This window comes from Saimiri boliviensis, chromosome 14, assembly GCF_048565385.1.
Source record: "Saimiri boliviensis isolate mSaiBol1 chromosome 14, mSaiBol1.pri, whole genome shotgun sequence".
NCBI lineage: Eukaryota > Metazoa > Chordata > Mammalia > Primates > Cebidae > Saimiri > Saimiri boliviensis.
Window position 1 is genome coordinate 19,091,348 of NC_133462.1, and position 22,185 is coordinate 19,113,532.

Here is a 22,185-nt window from a genome sequence, read left to right on the forward strand (position 1 = left end):
TCTGGGCTAGCCTGACTGCAGTCCAGCCCCATAGGACTCACACAGGCTGTCCAGTGGGACAAAGAGGGGCCTGGGAACTGGGAAACTACCTGCCCCATTCCAACTCTGCTGGCACCTGACCATTTCCCCCAGGGCCTGAGGTGAGACCAACCCAACTAGTTGACACCACCAGAAACAACACTTACTCACACAGGCCCTGTAGAGGAGCCCCCCTTCAACAGGAAGCAGCAGTACTGTGACATCAGAAAACAGGTGAGCCCTAATCAATGGGGAAAGAATTGCCTATTCAATAAATGGTGCTGGGATAACTGGCTAGCTATATGCAAAAGAATGAAATTGGACCCTTAGCTTTTACCATATAAAATAACTCAAGATGGCTTGATATAGTACATGCAGAAGCCTCTGAAGATCTTACATCAAAATATAAGTTTCTCATTACATTTTGCAGGTGTTTCATCAATTTTGGGAGCTACTAATTTTATTACAATTATAAAACTACCAGCCATATCTAATATCAGACACCACTATTAATTGGAGCTATGCAGCCGGGCGCGGTGGCTCAAGCCTGTAATCCCAGCACTTTGGGAGGCCGAGGTGGGTGGATCACAAGGTCGAGAGATCGAGACCAACCTGGTCAACATGGTGAAACCCCATCTCTACTAAAAATACAAAAAAAATTAGCTGGGCATGGTGGCGCGTGCCTATAATCCCAGCTACTGAGGAGGCTGAGGCAGGAGAATTGCCTGAACCCAGGAGGTGGAGGTTGCGGTGAGCGGAGATCGCGCCATTGCACTCCAGCCTGGGTAACAAGAGCGAAACTCCGTCTCAAAAAAAAAAAAAAAAAAAAAAATTGGAGCTATGCTTTTATTACTCTCTCTCCCAGTACTAGCAACGAGCATCACCATACTACTGACAGACCATAACCTTAATATACTTTTTTTGATCCAGCTGGAGAAGGAGATCCAATTTTAGATCATCATTTATTCTGTTTTGTTTGTTTATCCAAAAGCATATATTCTTATTTTACCAGGTTTTGGGATAATCTCACATATTGCTACCTACTATTCTGGGGGGAAAAAAAGAACCATTTGGATATAGAAATAATATGATCCTTATGCCTGTAATCCCAGCACTTTGGGAGGCCAAGGTGGGCAGATCACGAGGTCAGGAGTTCAAGGCTAGCCTGGCCAACATGGTGAAACCCCATCTCTACTTAAAAAAATAAATAAATAAATAAATAAATACAAAAATTAGCTGGGCATGGTGGTACACGCCTGTAGTCTCAGCTACTCGGGAGGCTGAGGCAGGGGAATTGCTTGAACTGGGACCTGGGAAGCAGTGGTTGTAGTTAGCCAAGATCACGCCACTGCACTCCTGCCTGGGCTACAGAGTAAGACTCTGTGTCAAAATAATAATAATAATATGACCCATAATATCAATCTGGCTCATAAACTTTATCATATAAGCCCACCATATATTTACAGCAGGCAGACATTGACACCTTAACGTATTTTATATTCACTACCATAATTGTTGCTATTCCCACAGGAGTTAAAGGATTTAACTGACTAGCAACCCTACATGGAGGTAATAATAAATGATCTCCAGCTATATTATGAGGTTTGGCTTTGTTTTTCTACTAACAGTTGGAGGCCTAACAGGAACGGTTCTAGCTAACTCATTAGCAGACATCAATCCCCATGATACATAATAAAAATCTGCAGCAGATTTCTAACATGTTCTATCAATAGGTGCCATCTTCACCATTACAGGATTTCTTCACTGATTCTCATATTTTCAAGTTACACATTCAACCTGAGCCAAAAATCCATTTTATATTTGTAGGTGTTAAACTGACTTTCTTTCCACAACATTTTCTTGATTTACCAGGCATGCCACAACAACACTCCAATTATACTGATGGATATACAACATGAAATACCATCTGCTATGGTTTGGATGTGGTTTGTACGCACTAAACCTCATGTTGAAATTTAGTCCTCAGTATGGTGTCTTAGGAGATGGGGTTTGGTGGGAGGTGTTTGGCTCATGGGGGCTGGTCCCTCTTGAACAGATTAATGCCCTCCCTCAAGGGTGAGTGAGCGCTTGTTCAACTCGTTCTCAAGAGAGCTGGTTTTAAAAAAGCCTGTCACTTTTCCCCTCTCTCACCAGGTGATCTCTGCTCTGCACACACTGGCTCCCCTTTACCTTCCATCATGAATGGAAGCAGCCTGAGGTCCTCACCAGAAGCCAAACAGACACAGGTGCCATGCTTCTTGTACAACCTGCAGAAATACGCACCAAATAAACCTCTTTTCTTTATAAATTACCCAGCCTCAGGCAACCTTTATAGTAACACAATGTGAAATAAGACACCTATTATACTTGAATTAGTTCCACTCTAACACTTTGAAAAGTGATCAGCATCTATGTTTAAATACCAAAACTAGAAATATCCATGGAATTCTTTTTTTTTTTTTTTTGAGACAGAGTCCTGTTCCGTCACCAGGCTGGAGTGCGGTGGTGTGATCTTGGCTCACTGCAACCTCCGCCTCCTGGGTTCAAACAATTCTCCTGCCTCAGCCTTCTAAGTAGCTGGGACTACAGGCACTTGTCACCACACCCAGCTAATTTTTGTATTTCTGTAGAGATGGGGGTTTCACCATGTTGGCCAGGATGATCTTGATCTCTTGACCCCATGATCCGCCCACCTCGGCCTCCCAAAGTGTTGGGATTACAGGCGTGAGCCACTGCGCCTGGCCTATTTTTTTCAACAATTCTAGCACTATTTACTTCCATTAAAATTTCTGAAACATGGCTGTTCTTAAAATCCATCACCAAAGAACACGGATGCCTTAAAACATGAGACCCCCCTTGGGAAAAAAGGAAACTAAAATTTATTCACCTCTTTCACTATTCCTACAATAATAGGACCACTTATTTATATTCTAATCATTTCATTCCCAAACATCATGTTTCCTGCCCCCAACTGTCAAATCCATAGTAGATTAGTCTCTGTTCAACAGTAATGAGCACAAGTCGTACTAACACAGTAACACATAATGTCAAAGGATGTTATTACCAATAACAGCAACAACTCTCAAAGCACAATTTCAAGCAACTGCCCCTTTTTTACCACCACCACTCAAGTTAGCAGATCATTTGCCCTTATACCCACCCCTCCAGCATTTTATTTTATTTTATTTTACTTTTTTGAAACGTGGTTTTGTTCTGTCACCTAGACTGAAATGCAGTGGTGTGATCATGGCTCAATGCAGCCTCAACCTCAGGGCTCAAACAATCCTCTCACCTCACACGCCCAAGTAGCTGGGACAATAGGCATGTGCCACAATGCCTGACTAATTTCTATTTTAAGTAGAGATGGGGTTTTGCTATGTTGCCCAGGCTGGTCCTGAACTCCTGGTCTCAAGCAACTCAACCCACTTCAGCCAAAGTGCTAGGGGGATTACAGGCTTGAGCTATTGTGCCCAGCTTACCACCATTTTAAAGACTCTCCTTTGAAAACAAAATAAAACAGAAACCTCTCCTGATTCTGTGGTTTACCCTGCAGTAGATAGGATCCGCAGGGTGAATCACAGAATCAGGAAAGTGGCAAAATTTCTAAAGAGGTATGCATGCTTCCTGTCTCTACCTTTTGCTTTTCTTTCTCTCCTACCACTATAATTAACATTTTGCCATATTTCCTTCCTAAATTTGTTCCATAGATTTTTATGTAGTTGAATAACACTACATATGCAAACTGTAATCACACTTCTTTCCCCTAATTATTACAGAACTGTTCTTAACAGTCTAAAATATTTTTAAACTCTATTTGTAACTTTGAGGGTTCCTCAAATGGGCCCTCAACGCTGTCTGGTGAGTTAATTCACTGTCCCACTCTAGTTTTTATTGTTGACTTATTTCTTTCTCACTCTCTTTTAAATACTCTCTAATGAGTTTTTTGTTCCTCTCATTTCCAAACCCACCTTGTCAGGGTCAGCAGCACTCTTCACCTTGCCAAATCCAATGGCCAATTTTCAGCCTTCCTCTTACTTGACCTTTTAGCATCATCTCTCTGTTAACTGCTTCTTCCTTTTGTCAGCTGGCTTCCAGTACCCTGCACTCTTTCTTCCTAGGTCACAGGTTACTCAGGTAGTCCTCAATTTCCTTTGCTAGATTAGTTCCTGACTGAATGCTGGAATACCGCATGGTTTAGTCCTTCAACTGTACCTTGCCTTCCATCTAAACCAATTCCCTTCAAAATGTCATCCAGCTCCTCAATACAAAGATTAATCCCATATTTATCTCTTCAGTCCTGACTATCCCTCCACCCATAGGCTTCCAAATGCTTATCTAACTTTACCACACGGACATCTAATGAAAATATCAAATACATAACTCTTGACTGCCTTCTCCAGATTTCCAAACCCTGATGCCTCTATTGCCAATCTTCAAAATAACACCATTATGAAGGTATTAATTCTACCTTCAAAATATAACCTGTTCTCATCACCTCCACATATTAAACCCAATTCCAAGCCATTATTATCTTTAGTGTGAACTTCTGAACTAGTCTTCTGATTAGTCTTCCTGCTTTCAATCTTATCCTCACTGCCCACATAGCACTCACAGTGACCTTTAAACAAAGATCCTTTACTTATCTGCAAAAAATCAGCCAGGCGCTCACTATCACACTGAGAATAAAATCTTACTGCTTGCAATGGCCAAGAAGGTCCTACATGATCTGATCTCTGTCTGTTTCTCTGACCTTGCCTCTAATTTCCACTTTCAGTGGCCACACTGGCCTTCTTTCTGATTGTCAAGCAAGTGAAGCTTAATTTATCTCAGGATCTTCTGTTCTCTCTGCCTGAACACACATTTATTTCCCTGATTTATAGCCAACTTTATTCAGGTCTCAAGTCAAATGTTACCTTCCTTGAGCTATATCATTCCTGGTACTAACCTATGAATATAGCAAGCTCTCAATAGATATGTGCTTGCTAGAGACACTTACTGAAGTTTAACTGTAAAAGAGTAACTGGGAAAAAAAAAAACACTAATTAGAAAAATAGATAAAAGCAATGTCCCCAAAAGAGACCAGACCAAAGGTTTTATTTAAAAAAAGAGAGAGAATGTAAAAAAGAAGAGTGGTAAGTCAGAAATGGGAGGGAGGTTCCACTGGGAACTCAAAGACACAACCTTCCTGCTCTCCCTAGGTCTCGAGCCTTCTTTCCACAGGCCTTTGAAGAGAGCTTCACACAAACATCTCAAAGTGCTGCCACCTACAGATCAGCTGTAGCAATAGGTGACACTGTGTGACCAGCCCTTATTCACCTGAGCTGTCTTCTTGTCATGGTTCTCATCACCAGCTGGGGCTCCTTTCCTTGCTCCAATAAGAAAAATACATTTGGCTTAGGGACTGCATATCCAGCTTAAAATAAAGGAAATGGTAGATGGTCATGCTAAGGGATTCCCAGATTCAAATCCAGTCCATTGGCTATCAAAGAAGGGAGACACTGACAGGAAGTGACAGAGAAAGATGTGACAATCTAAAGGATGAAAAATAAAAAGACAAACAGTGGAGCTGTCCATTCCTACTTCCACTCAAACTTAAGCCTTTCCTTAGGGAATGGAGATCAGAAATTGACAATGAATGAGGCAGAAATGATGGGGAACAAATTCTGAATCTTATATATGATTATCTTACCCAATGAGATCAGGTTGCTGTAGTTCTCCAACATCACATCCCTGTACAAATCTCTCTGAGCAGGGTCCAGGCATTCCCATTCCTCCTGAGAGAAGTCAATGGCCACATCCCTGAAAGTCACCAACAACTGAAACAACAAATCCATCATTTGTGAAAATATGGCAATGGTTCTGAAGTGAAATGAAAAGAAAATGAAGGTGGTAATTGAAGGAAGGGGGTAACACAAAACAACAGGAAATTGGTTGCCTAAACCATAGTATTAACATGATTCTCTATCATTCCTATTGCCATAGACAAAACTTCATCTACATAACAGAACAATTCCATTATCCAGAAAGGTCTGAGAATTTAAAAAGCCAGATGTGTGCAGTTTCTCATTTCAATAAACTACTACATGCATTTATTTCACAGCAGATTTTAATTGCACAGATTAGGCTTTCAAATCCTTAATAACTAGTACATTTTCAATAAATACAAGCTCTTGTTCTCCCTTCTGCCTTTAAAGAAAAAGACTTTTAAAAATATTTTTTTCCAAAAAATGTTTACCAAATCTCTAGGTGAGAAAATAAAATTTGAATATAACCTAAGAATTTTTTGAAGACTCAGATTCAACAAGTTACAATATAATGTTACAGAATAAAATGGACATGTGATATTTCTGTTTTATATACAAAATGATCTGCTTATGTGGGAGTATTTGAATTGACAAATTCTCTAATATCTTTGGGCTCTTAGAATCTATAGTTCTGAAGACGGTATGCATCTGGCATGTTTTATGTGTTCCTACTTTCCATGTTCCTAGGCTACAGCAAGGTATGACTATGATCATCCTCTCTCATTGGTTCCTGGGCAAGAAGGCTGTGGTAGGCAGAATAAAGCTCTCCCCTGCCCGGCCCCGGCCAAGCATGTCCACAACCTAATCCCTGAAACAGTAACAGTACTGACTCAATGTTAAAGAAAAGCTTGGTTGCTTAAATATAATTATTAATTTGCTTGACTTTGTAGATTATTCACTAAAACAGCCTCAGGAAAACAGGACCTTCAACAGAGATGAGAGAAAATATGCAGACTAACAACTCTGGGAATGGGCTGACTAGCCTGATAAGAATAGGCTGATAACAACTACAGAAGGCCACAAAACATTGACCAAGAAAGCAATGAGCTGAGACTGCACAAGAATGTTTCACAAGAATGTTTTGATCATCATTTTTCCTGATTTCCCTTAAAAACCCCTGATGTGGAAACACAACTCAGTGAAGTGGTCATTGAACACTAGTCCACTGCCTCCCCTGAGGTGCTGGCTTCTTGAATAAAGCTAACCTTCCTTTCACCAATGCTCATCTCTTGAGTTTTTGGCTTTCAAATGATGAGTGGCCTGGAGCTGAGTTTGGTTACAAAACCTATGTATACCTTACCTTACATGGCAAAAGGGACTTTAGAAGGGCAATTAAATTAAGGACCTTGAGAGGGAATTATCCTGGATTATCTGGTTGGGTCCAATGTAATCACATAGGTATTTATAAGTGATAGAGCGAGGCAGGTGAGTAAGAGAAGGAGATGTGATGATGACAGCAAAGGTCAAAATGTTGTGATTGCTGGCTTTGAAAACAGACAGAGGCCACAAACCAGGGGCTGTGGACAAATGCTTAGAACCAGAAAAAGATAAGGAAACAGATTCTCCAGTCTTCTAGAACCTCCAGAAGGAACATGGCTCTGCTAATACTTTGATATTAGCCCTATTGACCGATTTCAGACTTCTGACCAGCAGGCATATAAATCATAATTGTATTGATTTAAGCTGCTACATTAGTGGTTATTAGTTACAGCAGCAATAGGAAACTGTATCAGGAACAAGAGCCCTTCCTTCATAGGACCTAATTTAAAAGCATCACAGAAAATCTTGCCATATACTGAGACTAGAAATATCCAACCAAAAATGCTGTCACTTTGAAGTGTAAAACCCAGGTTGGTAGAGAAGATCAAACTTTGTCATGTGTCACATTTAAACACTCATTTCTACTTCACCAAACTGTGGTACTAATGTGTACCGTTCTTCAAAGGAGGTATTTCTGTTCCCTCAGAGCTCTTGGCAGAAGACTATGCATGTGGACGATGTAGAATTACCTGTCGAATGAACATCTAAAACGTGTCTGAAGAAGGGAGAAGCACTGAGGAGAAGGGCTCTTTGGTACTATGGCCTGCTAGAATGGGAGAGTAGCTTGGGAGCAGTTCCCTTAAGGGACCAAACAAGGCAGAAAATTCTGGGATAAATAAATCTGGTATTCACATTATACAACAAAATCATTGTGCTTCAAAAAGGAAAGAAACAGTAACTCACGTGGGGCATGGTTTTTAAGAACTGTCAGAACTGATCAGTTTTCTGGGTTCCTCTCCTGGAGGTGTGTGAAGTCCACAGAAGCCAGTGCTGCAGAAGGAAAAAAAGCCACAAGATTAGACTTGGCTCACAGCCCACAAAATTAACTCCTCAGAACTACCTTTATGTCCCCATTTTTGGGAGTTTGGGAAAAATCTCAGTCCTTCTACAAACCCAATGGAAGGCAGCAGAAGGGATTCAGGCCAGACCTTTCCTTAATCTCCATGGTAAACAGGACCCTAGGTGCTGCTATTTTCCCAGAGCATCTTCTCCTCCACAGTAGCACAGGGACATGCCCAGGGAGCCCTACACTATCCCCCTGGACCCAAACACTAAGTGAGGTGCTTTGCTCCCAATCTTAGGGAGGGGCTTCAGAGACCAAAATGTGGCCTCCTTTCAGACATCATGAACATCAGCTAGACTCACGGACATTTGATAGAGACATCAGGGTCAACAGATGAAAACAGTCTCTATCAGAACACAAATGCCTGAGTTCATGGTCACAGCCTCATCCTGATTTATGATTCCCAGAATCTTGCAGTCAAGCATACCCTAAGTCTCAATCATGACAATTTGTAATTTTCTTCATTAAGCATGTGAGAGCCTCTTTCTGAGGCTATCTAGGGGGGGTCCCACCCTAAGTCACCTCATTAGCACGAACTCAGATGTGATCAAAAGTGGTTTATTATGCACAACGAGAGACATTCTCATCACTCAAAATATTCCAAAGATTTTTAGGAGCTCTGTGCCAGAAACAAAGAACAAAGACCTAATTTATTTCTTCTTCGTGTTGCTGTTCAGATGGGATCTCTCTCTACAGCCCAGGCTGGAGTGCAGTGGTAGGATCACAGCTCATTGCACCTTTGACTTCCTGGGCACAAGTGATCCTAACTCAACCTCCTACCTCAACCTCCTGATAGCTGGGGAACCACAGGTGCACGTCACCACAACCATCTAATTTTAAAAAATATTTTGTAGAAATGGGGGGCTTACTGTGTTGCTCAGGATGGTCTTTAACTCCTGGGCTCAAGCAGTTCTCTCGCCTCAGCCTCCCTAAGTGCTGAGATTACAGGCATGAGCCACTATGCCCAGCCTCTATTTCTTATTATGCCACAAATACTAATGCAAAATTTTGACATAAAATACTAGGAAACAAAAATCCACAAGCACAGTTTTTTTAAAAGTATGATTAACTTGGACTTGCCCAGTATCAAAAAGTTGATTTGATATTAGAATGTACATTGATATAATTCATGATGAAATCACCTCTGTAGAATCATAAACAATGAGAAAAATCTAACATGACTGACTCCATTTTGCTTCTGAACTTACAGGTTAAAATTTTGTTTTACTTATTCTAGTATGGAGGCTGAGATAACTATGAGAAGGCTTTAGTTTATAGTTAAATTTGGAGGCAAGAAAAACTGACTCCCCTCCTTGCTTGAAGACTAGAGGCACATACATAAAGCAAGGTTAAAATTATGGCAGAGGCTTGGATTTTGCTAAAGTCTGGGCATAAACAATGACCTGCCAGTGCTTAGTTTCTTTTTTTGTAAACTGCTTACTTCCCCAGTCACAGTAACTGCAGGTCACAAAATTTAAAATTTTCTCAAGTACTCCTAGAGATAACAACACATTCATGAAACCTAAAGAACTGGTCTTTGAGATACTTTTCCAGATTTAGCATTTTGGTAGGCCAAGAGATGTCACCTGTTCCTGAGAACTACCTCTACCAGCTCCTGGAAGTGACTCAGCTGTCTGAAGACACCATTAGAAGCTCCTGTGATTTCATTACCAGCCAGTCAATTTCTCCAGTTCCCCAGCCCTCTGCCTGCTAAAGTACCCTTTAGAAACCCTAGCCTCCAAATTCTTGGTAAGATGGGCTTGAGAGATTTCTTCCAATTCTCCTTGCTTAGACAGCCCTGAAATAATGACAATAATCATAATTATTACTATTATTTGAGACAGAGTCTTACTCTGTCACCCAGGCTGGGGTGGAGTGGCGCAATCTCGGCTTACTGCAACCTCTGCCTCCTGGATTCAAACGATTCTCCTGCCTCAGCCTTCCAAGTAGTTCAGACCACAGGTGTATGGTGGTATGCCACCATGTTCAACTAATTTTTGTATTTTTAGTAGAAATGGTGTTTCACCATGTTGATCAGGATGGTCTCGATCTTTTGACCTCGTGATCCGGCCACCTCGGCCTCCCAAAGTGCTGAGATTACAAGTGTGAGCCATTGCACCTGGCCCCTAAGATTATTAAATTCTGTTTTTGCTGCAATATCTGCTGTTCTCATTGGCTTTGGGGGAGCAACAGGCAGGAACAACCTATCAGGCTGTGATCATGATAATAACGGATCTGTGGAAAAGAATCATATTATCTCTGTAAGGGTCAAAAAACATTGGGAAAATTCACTATCCATTTCTGAAAAACACAAAAAATAGAAATTGATGGCTATTTTAACATGATAGAAACGAGGCAAGAATACTCACAACTTTCACTACCATCTACCATTATATGAAACAGTTTATCAACCAATGTAAAAAAACAATAAGCAATAAGAACAGGAAAAGAAGATGCGAAACCCTCTCTATATGCCGATATGATCACATGCCTGAGAAAAACCCATGAGACTCAATGAAAACAAAAACCTCCAACAAATAAGAGAAACTAAACTAGCGGGATATAAAGTTAGCATTAAAAGAAACGGCTTTTATATATAAAACAATAACTACACAGGAAATATAAGAAAAGAAAAGTCATAAAAAAGGCAAAATACCAAGGCATAAGCTTAACAAGAATGCATAAAACATATAGGAGAAAAAACGTAAAATACTCCTGTAACACATAAAAATAGATTTTAACAAACGGCTAGTATAATGTTTCTCAACCTAATTTCCATTATCTTCCCTACAGGAGCGATTTTAGACATTTATTTTCTAAATCATACCCCCAAGATGAAATTTTAATAGGAAAAATATACTAGATATCTATTTATGTGTTATACATGTATACCTGTGCTTTATAAATAAAAAGGATAAGTATAGAGCTTATTCTTTGTATTCAAAACAGGTTAAGAATGACTAAGTAAGAATCTTAAGTAAAAGTTAAAATGGGCCAGGCACAGTGGCTCAGGCCTGTAATCCCAGCAGTTTGGGAAGCCGAGGCAGGTTGATCACCTGAGGTCAGGGGTTTGAGACCACCTGGCCAACATGGTGAAACTTAATCAGGCCTGTAATCCCAGCAGTTTGGGAAGCCGAGGCAGGTTGATCACCTGAGGTCAGGAGTTTGAGACCACCTGGCCAACATGGTGAAACTTAATCTCTACTAAAAATACAAAAATTAGCCTGGCGTGGTGGCACACGCCTGTAATCCCAGCTACTTGGTAGGCTGAGACAGGAGAATCGCTTGAACCGAGGAGGCAGAGGTTGCTATGAGCCGAGAGCATGCCACTGCACTCCAGCCTGGGCAACAGAACAAGACTCTATCTCAAAAAGAAGAAGAAAAACCTTTCTTAAAAAGTTAAAACAAAACAGCTAATAGCATTTAACTTTATAACTGTATTTGCTAAGTGACTTTTAATTTATTTACTTATAAATTATAATGCATCATATGACATGGAAGTCAGCAATTTATATAACATAAAAGCAATGCAATTTTAAAAATTCACTCAAAACTAGTTTTCCAGCAAAAAGTAAAACAATTAAAAAATCAATTTCTTAAAAATTTTTAGTGAACTTTTGCTAAACAGAATAAACTTTTCACTAATTAGTTGCTAGATCTTTGTTTAGATATCCTCAATGTTTTGACTTTACAGCACTTGACACAATTGATGGATTTAACAATGTTAAGCTTTACCCAAGCCCTGTGATGTTGGAAAACCACCACCATTTCAGATATCCTCCCAGCCTTTATGCACTGGGAAAGCGCTGAATGCAAATAACCACCCTTCCCGATATGGCTTACATGATACTCAAGGATGACTCCCTTTTCTTTTTTAACCTATGACAAAGCCAGACAGAACCTCCAAATTCCCATGCTTTGTCTCATAAATGATTAGCAGAAAAATTAGACACCATTGAGCAAAATGCTCACTACTTCATTCTACCAACTTCAATCAGGCTTATTCTCTTCTCCCAGGTCCTGAAACTCTGGCCTGTTCTTGATCCTCAGCCAGCATACTAACACAGAACAAACCCCTTACCAGGGATTCAAGTCTCTCACCAGATGACTACAGAAAAGAACATCTCTAGCTCAACTACCCCTCCACTCATCCCACTCCCCTGAATCTAGTTCTTTCTTGCCTGTTTACTCTTCCCTATAAAAGAAAATTCCTTTATGCCTGACCTTTGCTGTGCTTGCAGATCTTATGCTTGAAGTGTTCTCCCAGCTACAACACCACTTCCCTTACTGCGATGTTCCTGTGAATAAAGTCATTCCTTACCTAAGTCTGGATTTGTTTTTTTATTTCACAGCTTGAGTATCTTTTGTATAATAATAAAACAAACTATTTTAATTTAACTGTAATTTAATTCTCTAGGCCATGGCATAAACAAAAGCACTGAGGGTCAAATATGAACAACATCCAGTGTGCACACAGCATGCTGCCTCTTGAAATATGACTTCAAGATTGAGCAAGTTCTCCAACTAAGGCCACTCACTTGCAATAGTTTTGTAGCACTGATCCTTTTTTTTTTTTTTTTTTGGTAGCATTGATCTTGCATACACGATACATGTGTAATTTATGAGCTGTTAACATCTATGTTGCTTGTGTGATACCAAGAAAAACCAGTAAGAGAGAGGGTAAATAATGAGAAATAGTTTACATGCCATGGCTAACTCCTGTAATCCCAGCACTTTGGGAGGCTGAGGCAGGCGGATCATGAGGTCAGGAGCTCAAGACCAGACTGCCCAAGATGGTGAAACCCCCTCTCTACTAAAAATACAAAAATTAGCCAGGGTGGTGGTGGGTGCTTGTAATCCCAGCTACTCGGGCGGCTAAGGCAGAGAACTGCTTGAACCCGGGAGGTGGAAGGTGCAGTGAGCCGAGATCTTGCCACTGCATTCCAGCCTGGGCGACAGAGTGAGACTCTGTCTTAAAATAATAATAATAATAATAATGAAAATAAGATTTTGTCTCTTATTTTATAGTATAGTTGAGCTTTGAAGCGCCACAAGCCATTGTACTAAGATTTTGTCCTCCCTGCTAATCAATTTTCATCTCCTTAGAGACAATATCATCTTCATTAAGAATACATGGGTTGGCTGGGCATGGTGGCTTACATCTGTAATCCCAGGGAGGCCGAGGTAGGTGGATCACTTGAGGTCAGGAGTTTGAGACCAGTCCTGCCAACATGGCTACTAAAAATACAAAAATTAGCCAGGTGTAGTTGTGGGCACCTATAATCCCACCTACTCAGTAGGCTGAGGCAGAGAACTGTTTGAACCCGGGAGGCAGAGATGCAGTGAGCCGAGATCACACCACTGTACTCCAGCCTGGGCGACAGAGTGAGACTCTGTCTCATAATAATAATGAGAAATAAGATTCTGTTGGGTATAGCCGAGCTTTGAAGCACCACAAGCCATTGTACTATCTAAGATTTTGTCCTCCCCCATAACCAATTTTCACCTCCTTGGAGGCAATATCATCTCCATTAAGAATACATGGGTTGGCCGGGCGCGGTGGCTCAAGCCTGTAATCCCAGCACTTTGGGAGGCAGAGGCGGGTGGATCATGAGGTCACGAGATCGAGACCATCCTGGTCAACATGGTGAAACCCCGTCTCTACTAAAAATACAAAAAATTACCTGGGCATGGTGGCGCGTGCCTGTAATCCCAGCTACTCAGGAGGCTGAGGCAGGAGAATTGCTTGAACCCAGGAGGCGGAGGTTGCGGTGAGCCGAGATCGTGCCATTGCACTCCAGCCTGGGAAACGAGAGTGAAACTCCATCTCAAAAAAAAAAAAGAATACATGGGTTGGCTGCGTGCAGTGGCTCATACCTGTAACCCCAGGGAGGCTGAGGCAGGTAGATCACCTGAGGTCAGGAGTTTGAGACCAGCCCAGCCAACATGGCTACTAAAAATACAAAAATTTAAATGTTGGGTACTGTAAAAAATAATGAAATCATGTCCTCTGCAGCAATAGGGACGTGGCTAGAGGACATTATCCTAAGTGAATTAACACAGAAACGACACCAAATACCACATGTTCTCATTTATAAGTGGAAGCTAAGCATTGAATACACATAGACATAAAGATGAGAACAAGGACACTGGCAACTACTAGAGCAGAGAGAGGAGGAGGAGGAGGGCAAGGGATGAAAAGTCACCTATCAGGTTTCTGCTCACTGCCTGGGTGACTGGATTATTCATATCCCAAACATCAGCATCACATAATACACCCATGTAACAAATTTGTACATGTACCCCCTGAATCTAAAATTAAAAGTTGAAATTTTATTTTTAAATAGTTGGATACTGGCATATGAATGAAAAAAAAAAAGATTAATGTAACAGAATAGAATCTCTCACCTCTCAGGAAAGATGGATTATTCAGTAAATGTTACCGGAGAAAGGTAAAATTGGATCCCCATTTTATACGACATACCAAAATTAACTCCAAATATATAAGAGATCTAAATATTAAAAAATAAATTGGCAGGGCACAGTGGCTCATGCCTGTAATTCTAGCACTTTCGGAGGCCAAGGCAGGTGGATCACCTGAGGTCAGGAGTTCGAGACCAGCTTGACCAACACGGCAAAAGCCAGTCTCTACAAAATATACAAAAGTTAGCTGGGCATGGTGGCAGGTGCCTCTGGTCCCACCTACTTGGGAGGCTAAGACAGGAGAATTGCTTGAACCCAGGAGGTGGGGCTTACAGACAGCCAAGATCTTGCCACTGCCCTACAGCCTGGGTGACAACAGCAAAACTCCATCTCAAAGAAAAAAAAAAAAAAGAAATCATAAAAATGCTAGAAGGAAACCCCCGGGCACGGTGGCTTAAGCCTGTAATCCCAGCACTTTGGGAGGCTGAGGCGGGCAGATCACGAGGTCAAGAGATTGAGACCATCCTGGTCAACATGGTGAAACCCCATCTCTACTAAAAATACAAAAATTAGCTGGGCATGGTGGCGCATGCCTGTAATCCCAGCTACTCAGGAGGCTGAGGCAGGAGAATTGCTTGAACCCAGGAGTCGGAGGTTGCAGCGAGCCGAGATCGCGCCATTGCACTCCAGTCTGGGTAACAAGAGCGAAACTCCATCTCAAAAAAAAAAAAAAAAAAAAAATGCTAGAAGGAAAAACAGACTGTCATTCTTAACTTCAGAGGGGAAAAATCTATGTCTTACAGGCCGGACGCGGTGGCTCAAGCCAGTAATCCCAGCACTTTGGGAGGCCGAGGCGGGTGGATCACGAGGTCAAGAGATCGAGACCATCCTGGTCAACATGGTGAAACCCCGTCTCTACTAAAAATAAAAAAAATTAGCTGGGCGTGGTGGCGCATGCCTGTAATCCCAGCTACTCAGGAGGCTGAGGCAGGAGAATTGCCTGAACCCAGGAGGCGGAGGTTGCGGTGAGCCGAGATCGTGCCATTGCACTCCAGCCTGGGTAACGAGAGCAAAACTCTGTCTCAAAAAAAAAAAAAAAAAAACTATGTCTTACAATCATATGAATAAATGTTACTACATTTAAAAATTGTCTAAAGAATACAAACAGATGACAAAATGGGAGAAAATATCCGCAACTTAAAGGAAAAACAGAGACTCCTAAAGTCCAAAGAGCTGTATTTTAAACATCAAGAGAAAATAATCAAGAGAAAGATAGTCATTATCTTAAATAGACAACAGGCAATTCACAAAAAAGAAAAGTTAATGGCCATTAAACATTTAAAATATGTTCATCCTCATTTAAATAAGAGAAATTCAAATTGAAACTAAATTGAGAAGGCTTCTGATTCCAATACCATTAAGATCCTATTGGACTAACTTCCTTAAAGATACGCCTATAGATCTGGACATAATATAAAGACCAACTAACTGAAGGTGCTGGGCAATGAACTGAAGCAGTATTCCTGCAAAAAAATGCGCACTTGAATTGAATCATGAGGAAACAACAAACACATATAAACTGAGAGACAATCCACAAAACAACTGGCCTGTAGATTTCAAAAAAGTCAGGATCACAAAGGATCAAAGAAAAGTCCTGGAATTGTTTCTGATTAAAACAGACTAAAGAGATGTGGTAACTAAATGATCCTAGATATGACTCTGGATTGGACGCCAGATAAGGGGCAAAAAAGGTTATAAGGACAAAATTAGAAAAATTGGTGAAATTCTTCTACGAACTCTGGATTAGACAATTATTATAACGCTGCTACATTTCTTCATTTTAATCAATGAACTACAGTTATAGTCCCTGTGCTCAGAAAATACAGTAATATAATTATAGATAAAGGAAAATGATGTCTGAAAATTACTATCAAGTAGTTCAGAAGAAAAGTATATATGTAGAGAGAATAAGCAAACAAAAAAGCAAAATGTTAAAAACTGGTAAATATGTAGGAGCCTATGAGAGTTTTTTCCTACTATTTTTGCAAATTTTCTGTAAGTGTAATACCATATAAAGATAAAATTTTTTTAAAAATCACTGCTATGTGAGTACTGATTTTTAATTAAGAGACTAAAGAGGCATAACCAAATGTAATCCATGAACCTTAAATACAGCAAAATATAAAAACCAAAAGAAATCTAAAATGCATTCTCTATCTTAACAGTAGTAACACTTGTTGTTTTCAAACAATTATATTTTAGAATAAAGAAGATAAATTATATTGTTTTGGCAACCAATACTGTTAGCATAAAAGAGAGATACAAGTATAAAATCAAATAAGAAGGGCCGGGCACGGTGGCTCAAGCCTGTAATCCCAGCACTTTGGGAGGCCGAGGCGGGTGGATCACGAGGTCAAGAGATTGAGACCATCCGGGTCAACATGGTGAAACCCCGTCTCTACTAAAAATACAAGAAATTAGCTGGGCATGGTGGCGCATGCCTGTAATTCCAGCTACTCAGGAGGTTGAGGCAGGAGAATTGCCTGAACCCAGGAGGCGGAGGTTGCGGTGAGCCGAGATCGCGCCATTGCACTCCAGCCTGGGTAACAAGAGCGAAACTCTGTCTCAAAAAAAAAAAAAAAAAAAAAAAAATCAAATAAGAAAATATTACTTGTCTGAACTATTATTATAAATTCATGATCCATGATTTATAGTTTAAAAACAAGTTATTAGCTTTGTTTCATGAAATGGCCTGCAATAAATGACAGCCCTATGGCAATGAGAAACTTTAATGCCCACACAGTGATCACTGTACACTATATACCACAAGAGGAATCAAAACTCCTTAGAGAAATGGGTCATTTCAGGCCTGGCATAGGAAATGTACAAGGTGATCTTGGGATCTGTTCTGCCAGAAAGCAAATACACTATCAACTCTACTAAAATCACATCAGAAAGATAAAGGAACTGCCTGGAAAGGACTAGCACTGGCTTAATAAAGAGCAATTTGATACAAAAAAGAATAATGCTAGCAATAGTTTAAAACAAATGGTATTCAAATCAAACTCACTTTTGGAACTCCTTAGAGAAGTTTGTAGGGCATCAACTCATTTATCTGAAAATTAGTACATAAAAATAAAGAATCAAATCAATTAATCTGCCTTTCCATATGAACTGGGTTTTTTGTTTTGTTTTGTTTTGTTTTTTTGAGACCAAGTTTCACTCTTGTTGCCCAGGCTGGAGTGCAATGGTGGGATCTCAGCCGCAACCTCCACCTCCCAGGTTCAAGCAATTCTCCTGCCTCAGTCTCCTGAGTAGCTAGGATTACAGGCATGTACCATTATGCTCAGCTAATTTTGTATTTTCAGTAGAGACAGAGTTTCTCCATGTTGGTAAGGCTGGTCTCAAACTCCCGACCTTAGGTGATCTGCCCTCCTCAGTTTCCCAAAGTGCTAGGATTACAGGTGTGAGTCACCAGGCCTGGCCATAAACTGTACTTTATAATAATCAAATACCTGACGAAGAAAAGTTATTATATATAGAAGAACTGTAGCTAATAAATGCTGAAGGAATTGAGAGAATTTTTACAAATCACCATATGTAACCCTTAATGAAATAATGGGCAGGGTGTGGTGCCTCATGCCTGTAATCCCAGCACTTTTGAAGGCTGAGATAGGTGGATTACATGAGATCAGGAATTGGAAACCAGCCTGGGCAACATGGTGAAACCCCATCTCAACTAAAAATACAAAAATTAGCTGGACGTGGTGGCCCATGCCTGTAATCCCAGCTACTTGGGAAGCTGAGGCAGGAGAATCACTTGAACCAGGAGTTGGAGGCTGCTGTGAGCCAAGATCGCACTGCTGCATTCCAGCCCGGGTGACAGAGGAAAAAAAAAAAAAGAATGAATCTTGGTATCAATCATAAGTGGACATTATAATCTTCAGGTCAGTGCTTCTTATCCTTTTTAAAATTTTTCATAGCCATATCCCTAGGAGCCTTTTTAGATACTTTGCTCTAATAGCTACCACTCTCATGAAATTTGATTACCATAGATATACTATATATATATATATATATCTACTGTGGCCCTTTGGAGGACCACAGATCATTGTAATACCTATGAGTTTTTGGGCTCTTCCTTGTCACAAACAAGTTTGAGATATCCTCCGCCCTCATTGAGAACGCATGCTAATTTAGGTGCAAAAGAGGAAAGGATTAAATGAACAGCATTTAAACACATCAATATGACATCACTGAAAGTGGGACACCAGACTGTAAGGGCCTCATGATGTGATGTAATAGGAAGTGCACAGTGCCAACTATTAATTACTTTTCCCTAAAAAGGTGATTTAGGGAAAATCTGATCTGAATCTGATCAAGCCTCTAGATCTAACTGCCTGTTTACAGAAATATGAAGGAATGGAAAAAAATTATATGACAGTACAAGGAAGCAATTAGCTAAAAGCAGAATACAGAATATTCTACAGGACAAATGATCTAGTTTTTCTACAAATCAGCAGCATCAATTAAAACAAACCAAAACAAAACACAGGAGGGAAACTGTCATGGATTAAAGAAGTTCAAGAGTTTTAGCCACCAAGTGCAATGTGTGAACTCTATTTTGATCCAGATTTGAACAAATCTACTGTAAAAATATGTCTTTGAAAGAATTAGGAAAATTTGAATATGGGGGTATACCCATATTCAAATTTTTTTTTTTTTTTTTTTTTTTTTGAGACGGAGTTTCGCTCTTGTTACCCAGGCTGGAGTGCAATGGCGCGATCTCGGCTCACCGCAACCTCCGCCTCCCGGGTTCAGGCAATTCTCCTGCCTCAGCCTCCTGAGTAGCTGGGATTACAGGCACACGCCACCATGCCCAGCTAATTTTTTTGTATTTTTAGTAGAGACGGGGTTTCACCATGTTGACCAGGATGGTCTCGATCTCTTGACCTCGTGATCCACCCGCCTCGGCCTCCCAAAGTGCTGGGATTACAGGCTTGAGCCACCGCGCCCGGCTCAAAAATTTTTTATTTCATATTATGAACTAACCACCATGCTGTTATAACCACATAAGAAACAAACTTATTGTTAGTTTTGTTTGTTTTTGAGATGGAGTCTTGCTCTGTCGCCCAGGCTGCAATGGTGTGATCTTGGCTCACTGCAACCTCCGCCTGCTGGGTTCAAGTAATTTTCCTGCCTCAGTCTCCCAAGTAGCTGGGATTACAGGCACCCGCCACCACGCCCAGCTAAATTTTGTATTTTTAGTAGAGATGGGGTTTCATCATGTTGGCCAGGCTGCTCTAGAACTCCTGACCTTGTGATCCGCCAGCCTCGGCTTCCCAAAGTGCTGAGATTACAGGCGTGAGCCACGACGCCCGGCCCTGTTAGTTATTTTTTTAAATGTTGGTATAACAGCATCGTGGCTATTTTAAAATATAATGTCCTTTTTGGTCATATATGTATAGGAGGATAAAATACAATTTTGAAATACTACAGGAAAATAGGGGGAAGGATTGATACAAAGGTATTTACAAATGTTTTTAACTACAGGTAGGTGTTGGACATGTTGGGGTTTGTAGTATTCTCTATCCTGCTTGAAAAAATCCACAATAGTTAAAATTTAAAGTCTTCAAATTTCCTTCCAGAAAAATAGTTATTTTTCATCAAAACCTTTTAGACCATTAGATGGAAAGGAGAGGTGTAGTGTGGCTGGGGAGTAGAGCTAGACTGATTAACCCATTCCCGGAGCATCATTTATGGGGTGCCTAAGGACCAGTCACTAGAATGGCTGGTTCTTCGTTAGGAAGACGTTGCTGGAGGTAAAAAAATGTTTCGGAAAGGAAGAAATGTGAGGTTAGAAAGAAAATAGGAACTTCACACAAGACTTTCAGAAGTGCGATATTCTTTTCCTCTGGGTGCCTCTCTTAGAAAACGCAGGACAAAGGAAAAAAGAATCATAGAACATCAGCGCTCTCACAGCAGACAAAACAATGCAGAATCACACCAACCTCAAGAGAGGGATTAGTCTTCTTCACAGGGCTCTCAACCTGGAATATGACATCTTGAACAGTGGTCTTTTCCTAAGGCACCTCCTGGGGTAAAGCCTCACTATCAGGGAAACTTCAAAAGAGCCTTTCTCCGCCAAGGAACTGCAGCAGCTGTAGCCGCGCGATTCTCAGCCGTCCGTGTCACACGAGGAGTACCGAGGCCCGGGAGGGGCCAAAGGGTAGGAGCATTACCAGGCGGTAAGTGAGCCCACCCCGTGGCCGCACAAGCGCACACGCACACGTCCAGAGCAGAGGAACACTACTAATAACACACGCCTCTCTAGGCTCCCTATCCCAAAGTGACGATGCCGATTTTACCCGCGGATAGCGATTCCAGGGTGCACACTCATAAACTCGGAAAGAAGGAACACAACTAGCACCACGCTCCTGCCGCTCCCGGAACCAAAGTGACGGTGCCGACACCCCTCCGCACTCGCAAGGCCAACTTCCACAAGTAATTAGCCTAGAGCACTGTCCCTTTCCTGTCAGCACTGAGGCCCAGCCAGGATACCGGTATTCCCAGCACCATACAGGAGCTTCCTTCTCGAAGCTGCAACCCACAAGCGCCTAGCGACTCTGGGTGAGGCCACCCACTCACCTGGCGGCCGCAAAGAAGCTCCGTGCGTCAAGACGTAACAACGTAAGTGTACAACGCGTAAGTGACGTGGGGGCCTTCGGGAAACGTAGTCTACAGCTGGAAACCGGCCGGGTCGTGTCTGCGCAGGCCCAGTGGCTGTCATAGAGTCCAGCACTCCAGAATGGAGCGATCCCTGAGGTTCCTTTGCTCGAACCGTGGGTCTTACCCTGCTACCGTCTGAGCCTACCTTATTTCATTATACTCAAGTAACGCCCCAGAAATTCCAGAGAATCTCACATAAAGGGGTTGAGTCTTGCCGTGGTGCCTTCAGGGGAATGTCGTCCCCGGGATAGAAGAGCTGCAAAAGGCTGTCAGGTAAGGTCTGGATTTCTCTGTGACAGAGAGCTCTGGCAGTGACGCAGTGGCTGCGATACCGGGTTGCTGCCCAACAGTGTTCGGAAGTGTGACGCATTCTTCACGGCCGTGTGTGTGTCTGTGGGCGCGCGTGTCCCTGTCCGAGTGTCCTCTGTGGGAGCAGAGGGGACAGTGGCCATGCCCGTGTGATGTGCGTCAGATTGTGCTTGACACTGTGACAGAGGCTACTAGTGGCGCATTTAGGCTATTGAGAAATTCGAATGTGGCTGGTTTGACTGAGGAACTGAATTTTTAAAATTTTATTCAATTTTAATAAATCTAAATGTAAACAGTTATATATGGCTAGTGATCTTCCTACTGAACAGTACAATCTGGTCTTAATTTGCCTTCAATATTTGAAGGGGTTATAAACTTAATTCATCCAACAAATGTTTGAAAATGAAATTATTAAAATTTCTTTATTTTTTAAATTTGAGATAATTGTAGATTCATATGAGGCTGTAAGAAATAATAGAGACATTGTGTGTTATTCTCAACTTAGTCTTCTCCAATGAT

At 41.3% G+C, this 22,185-nt stretch overlaps 2 protein-coding genes across 11 annotated transcripts in view; one reads left to right on the forward strand and one right to left on the reverse strand.

The window, feature by feature from the left end:
* ZNF571 (zinc finger protein 571) overlaps positions 1-21,429 on the reverse strand; it is a 31,777-nt gene extending 10,348 nt beyond the window's left edge. The window contains exons 1-5 of one of the 9 annotated variants that reach the window (XM_074386441.1): positions 20,640-21,270; positions 17,699-17,743; positions 8,046-8,132; positions 5,708-5,834; positions 2,170-2,285 (exon numbers count right to left, since the gene is read on the reverse strand). In XM_074386441.1, the coding sequence (XP_074242542.1) occupies positions 2,170-2,285; positions 5,708-5,787 (196 nt within the window). In that variant the 5' untranslated portion in view covers positions 5,788-5,834; positions 8,046-8,132; positions 17,699-17,743; positions 20,640-21,270. Of the gene's footprint in view, positions 1-2,169; positions 2,286-5,707; positions 5,835-8,045; positions 8,133-13,889; positions 17,251-17,698; positions 19,485-20,639 lie in introns of those variants that run through there. The other 8 variants (XM_074386442.1, XM_074386445.1, XM_074386446.1 and 5 more) reach the window with 8 other exon arrangements.
* The window catches only part of ZNF540 (zinc finger protein 540), a 32,501-nt gene continuing 31,700 nt past the window's right edge, over positions 21,385-22,185 (forward strand). Inside the window, exon 1 of one of the 2 annotated variants that reach the window (XM_074386438.1) lies at positions 21,385-21,630. The gene's annotated coding sequence lies outside the window, so the exon portion shown is untranslated. The remainder of the gene's footprint in view (positions 21,631-22,185) is intronic. The other variant, XM_003937417.4, reaches the window with a different exon arrangement.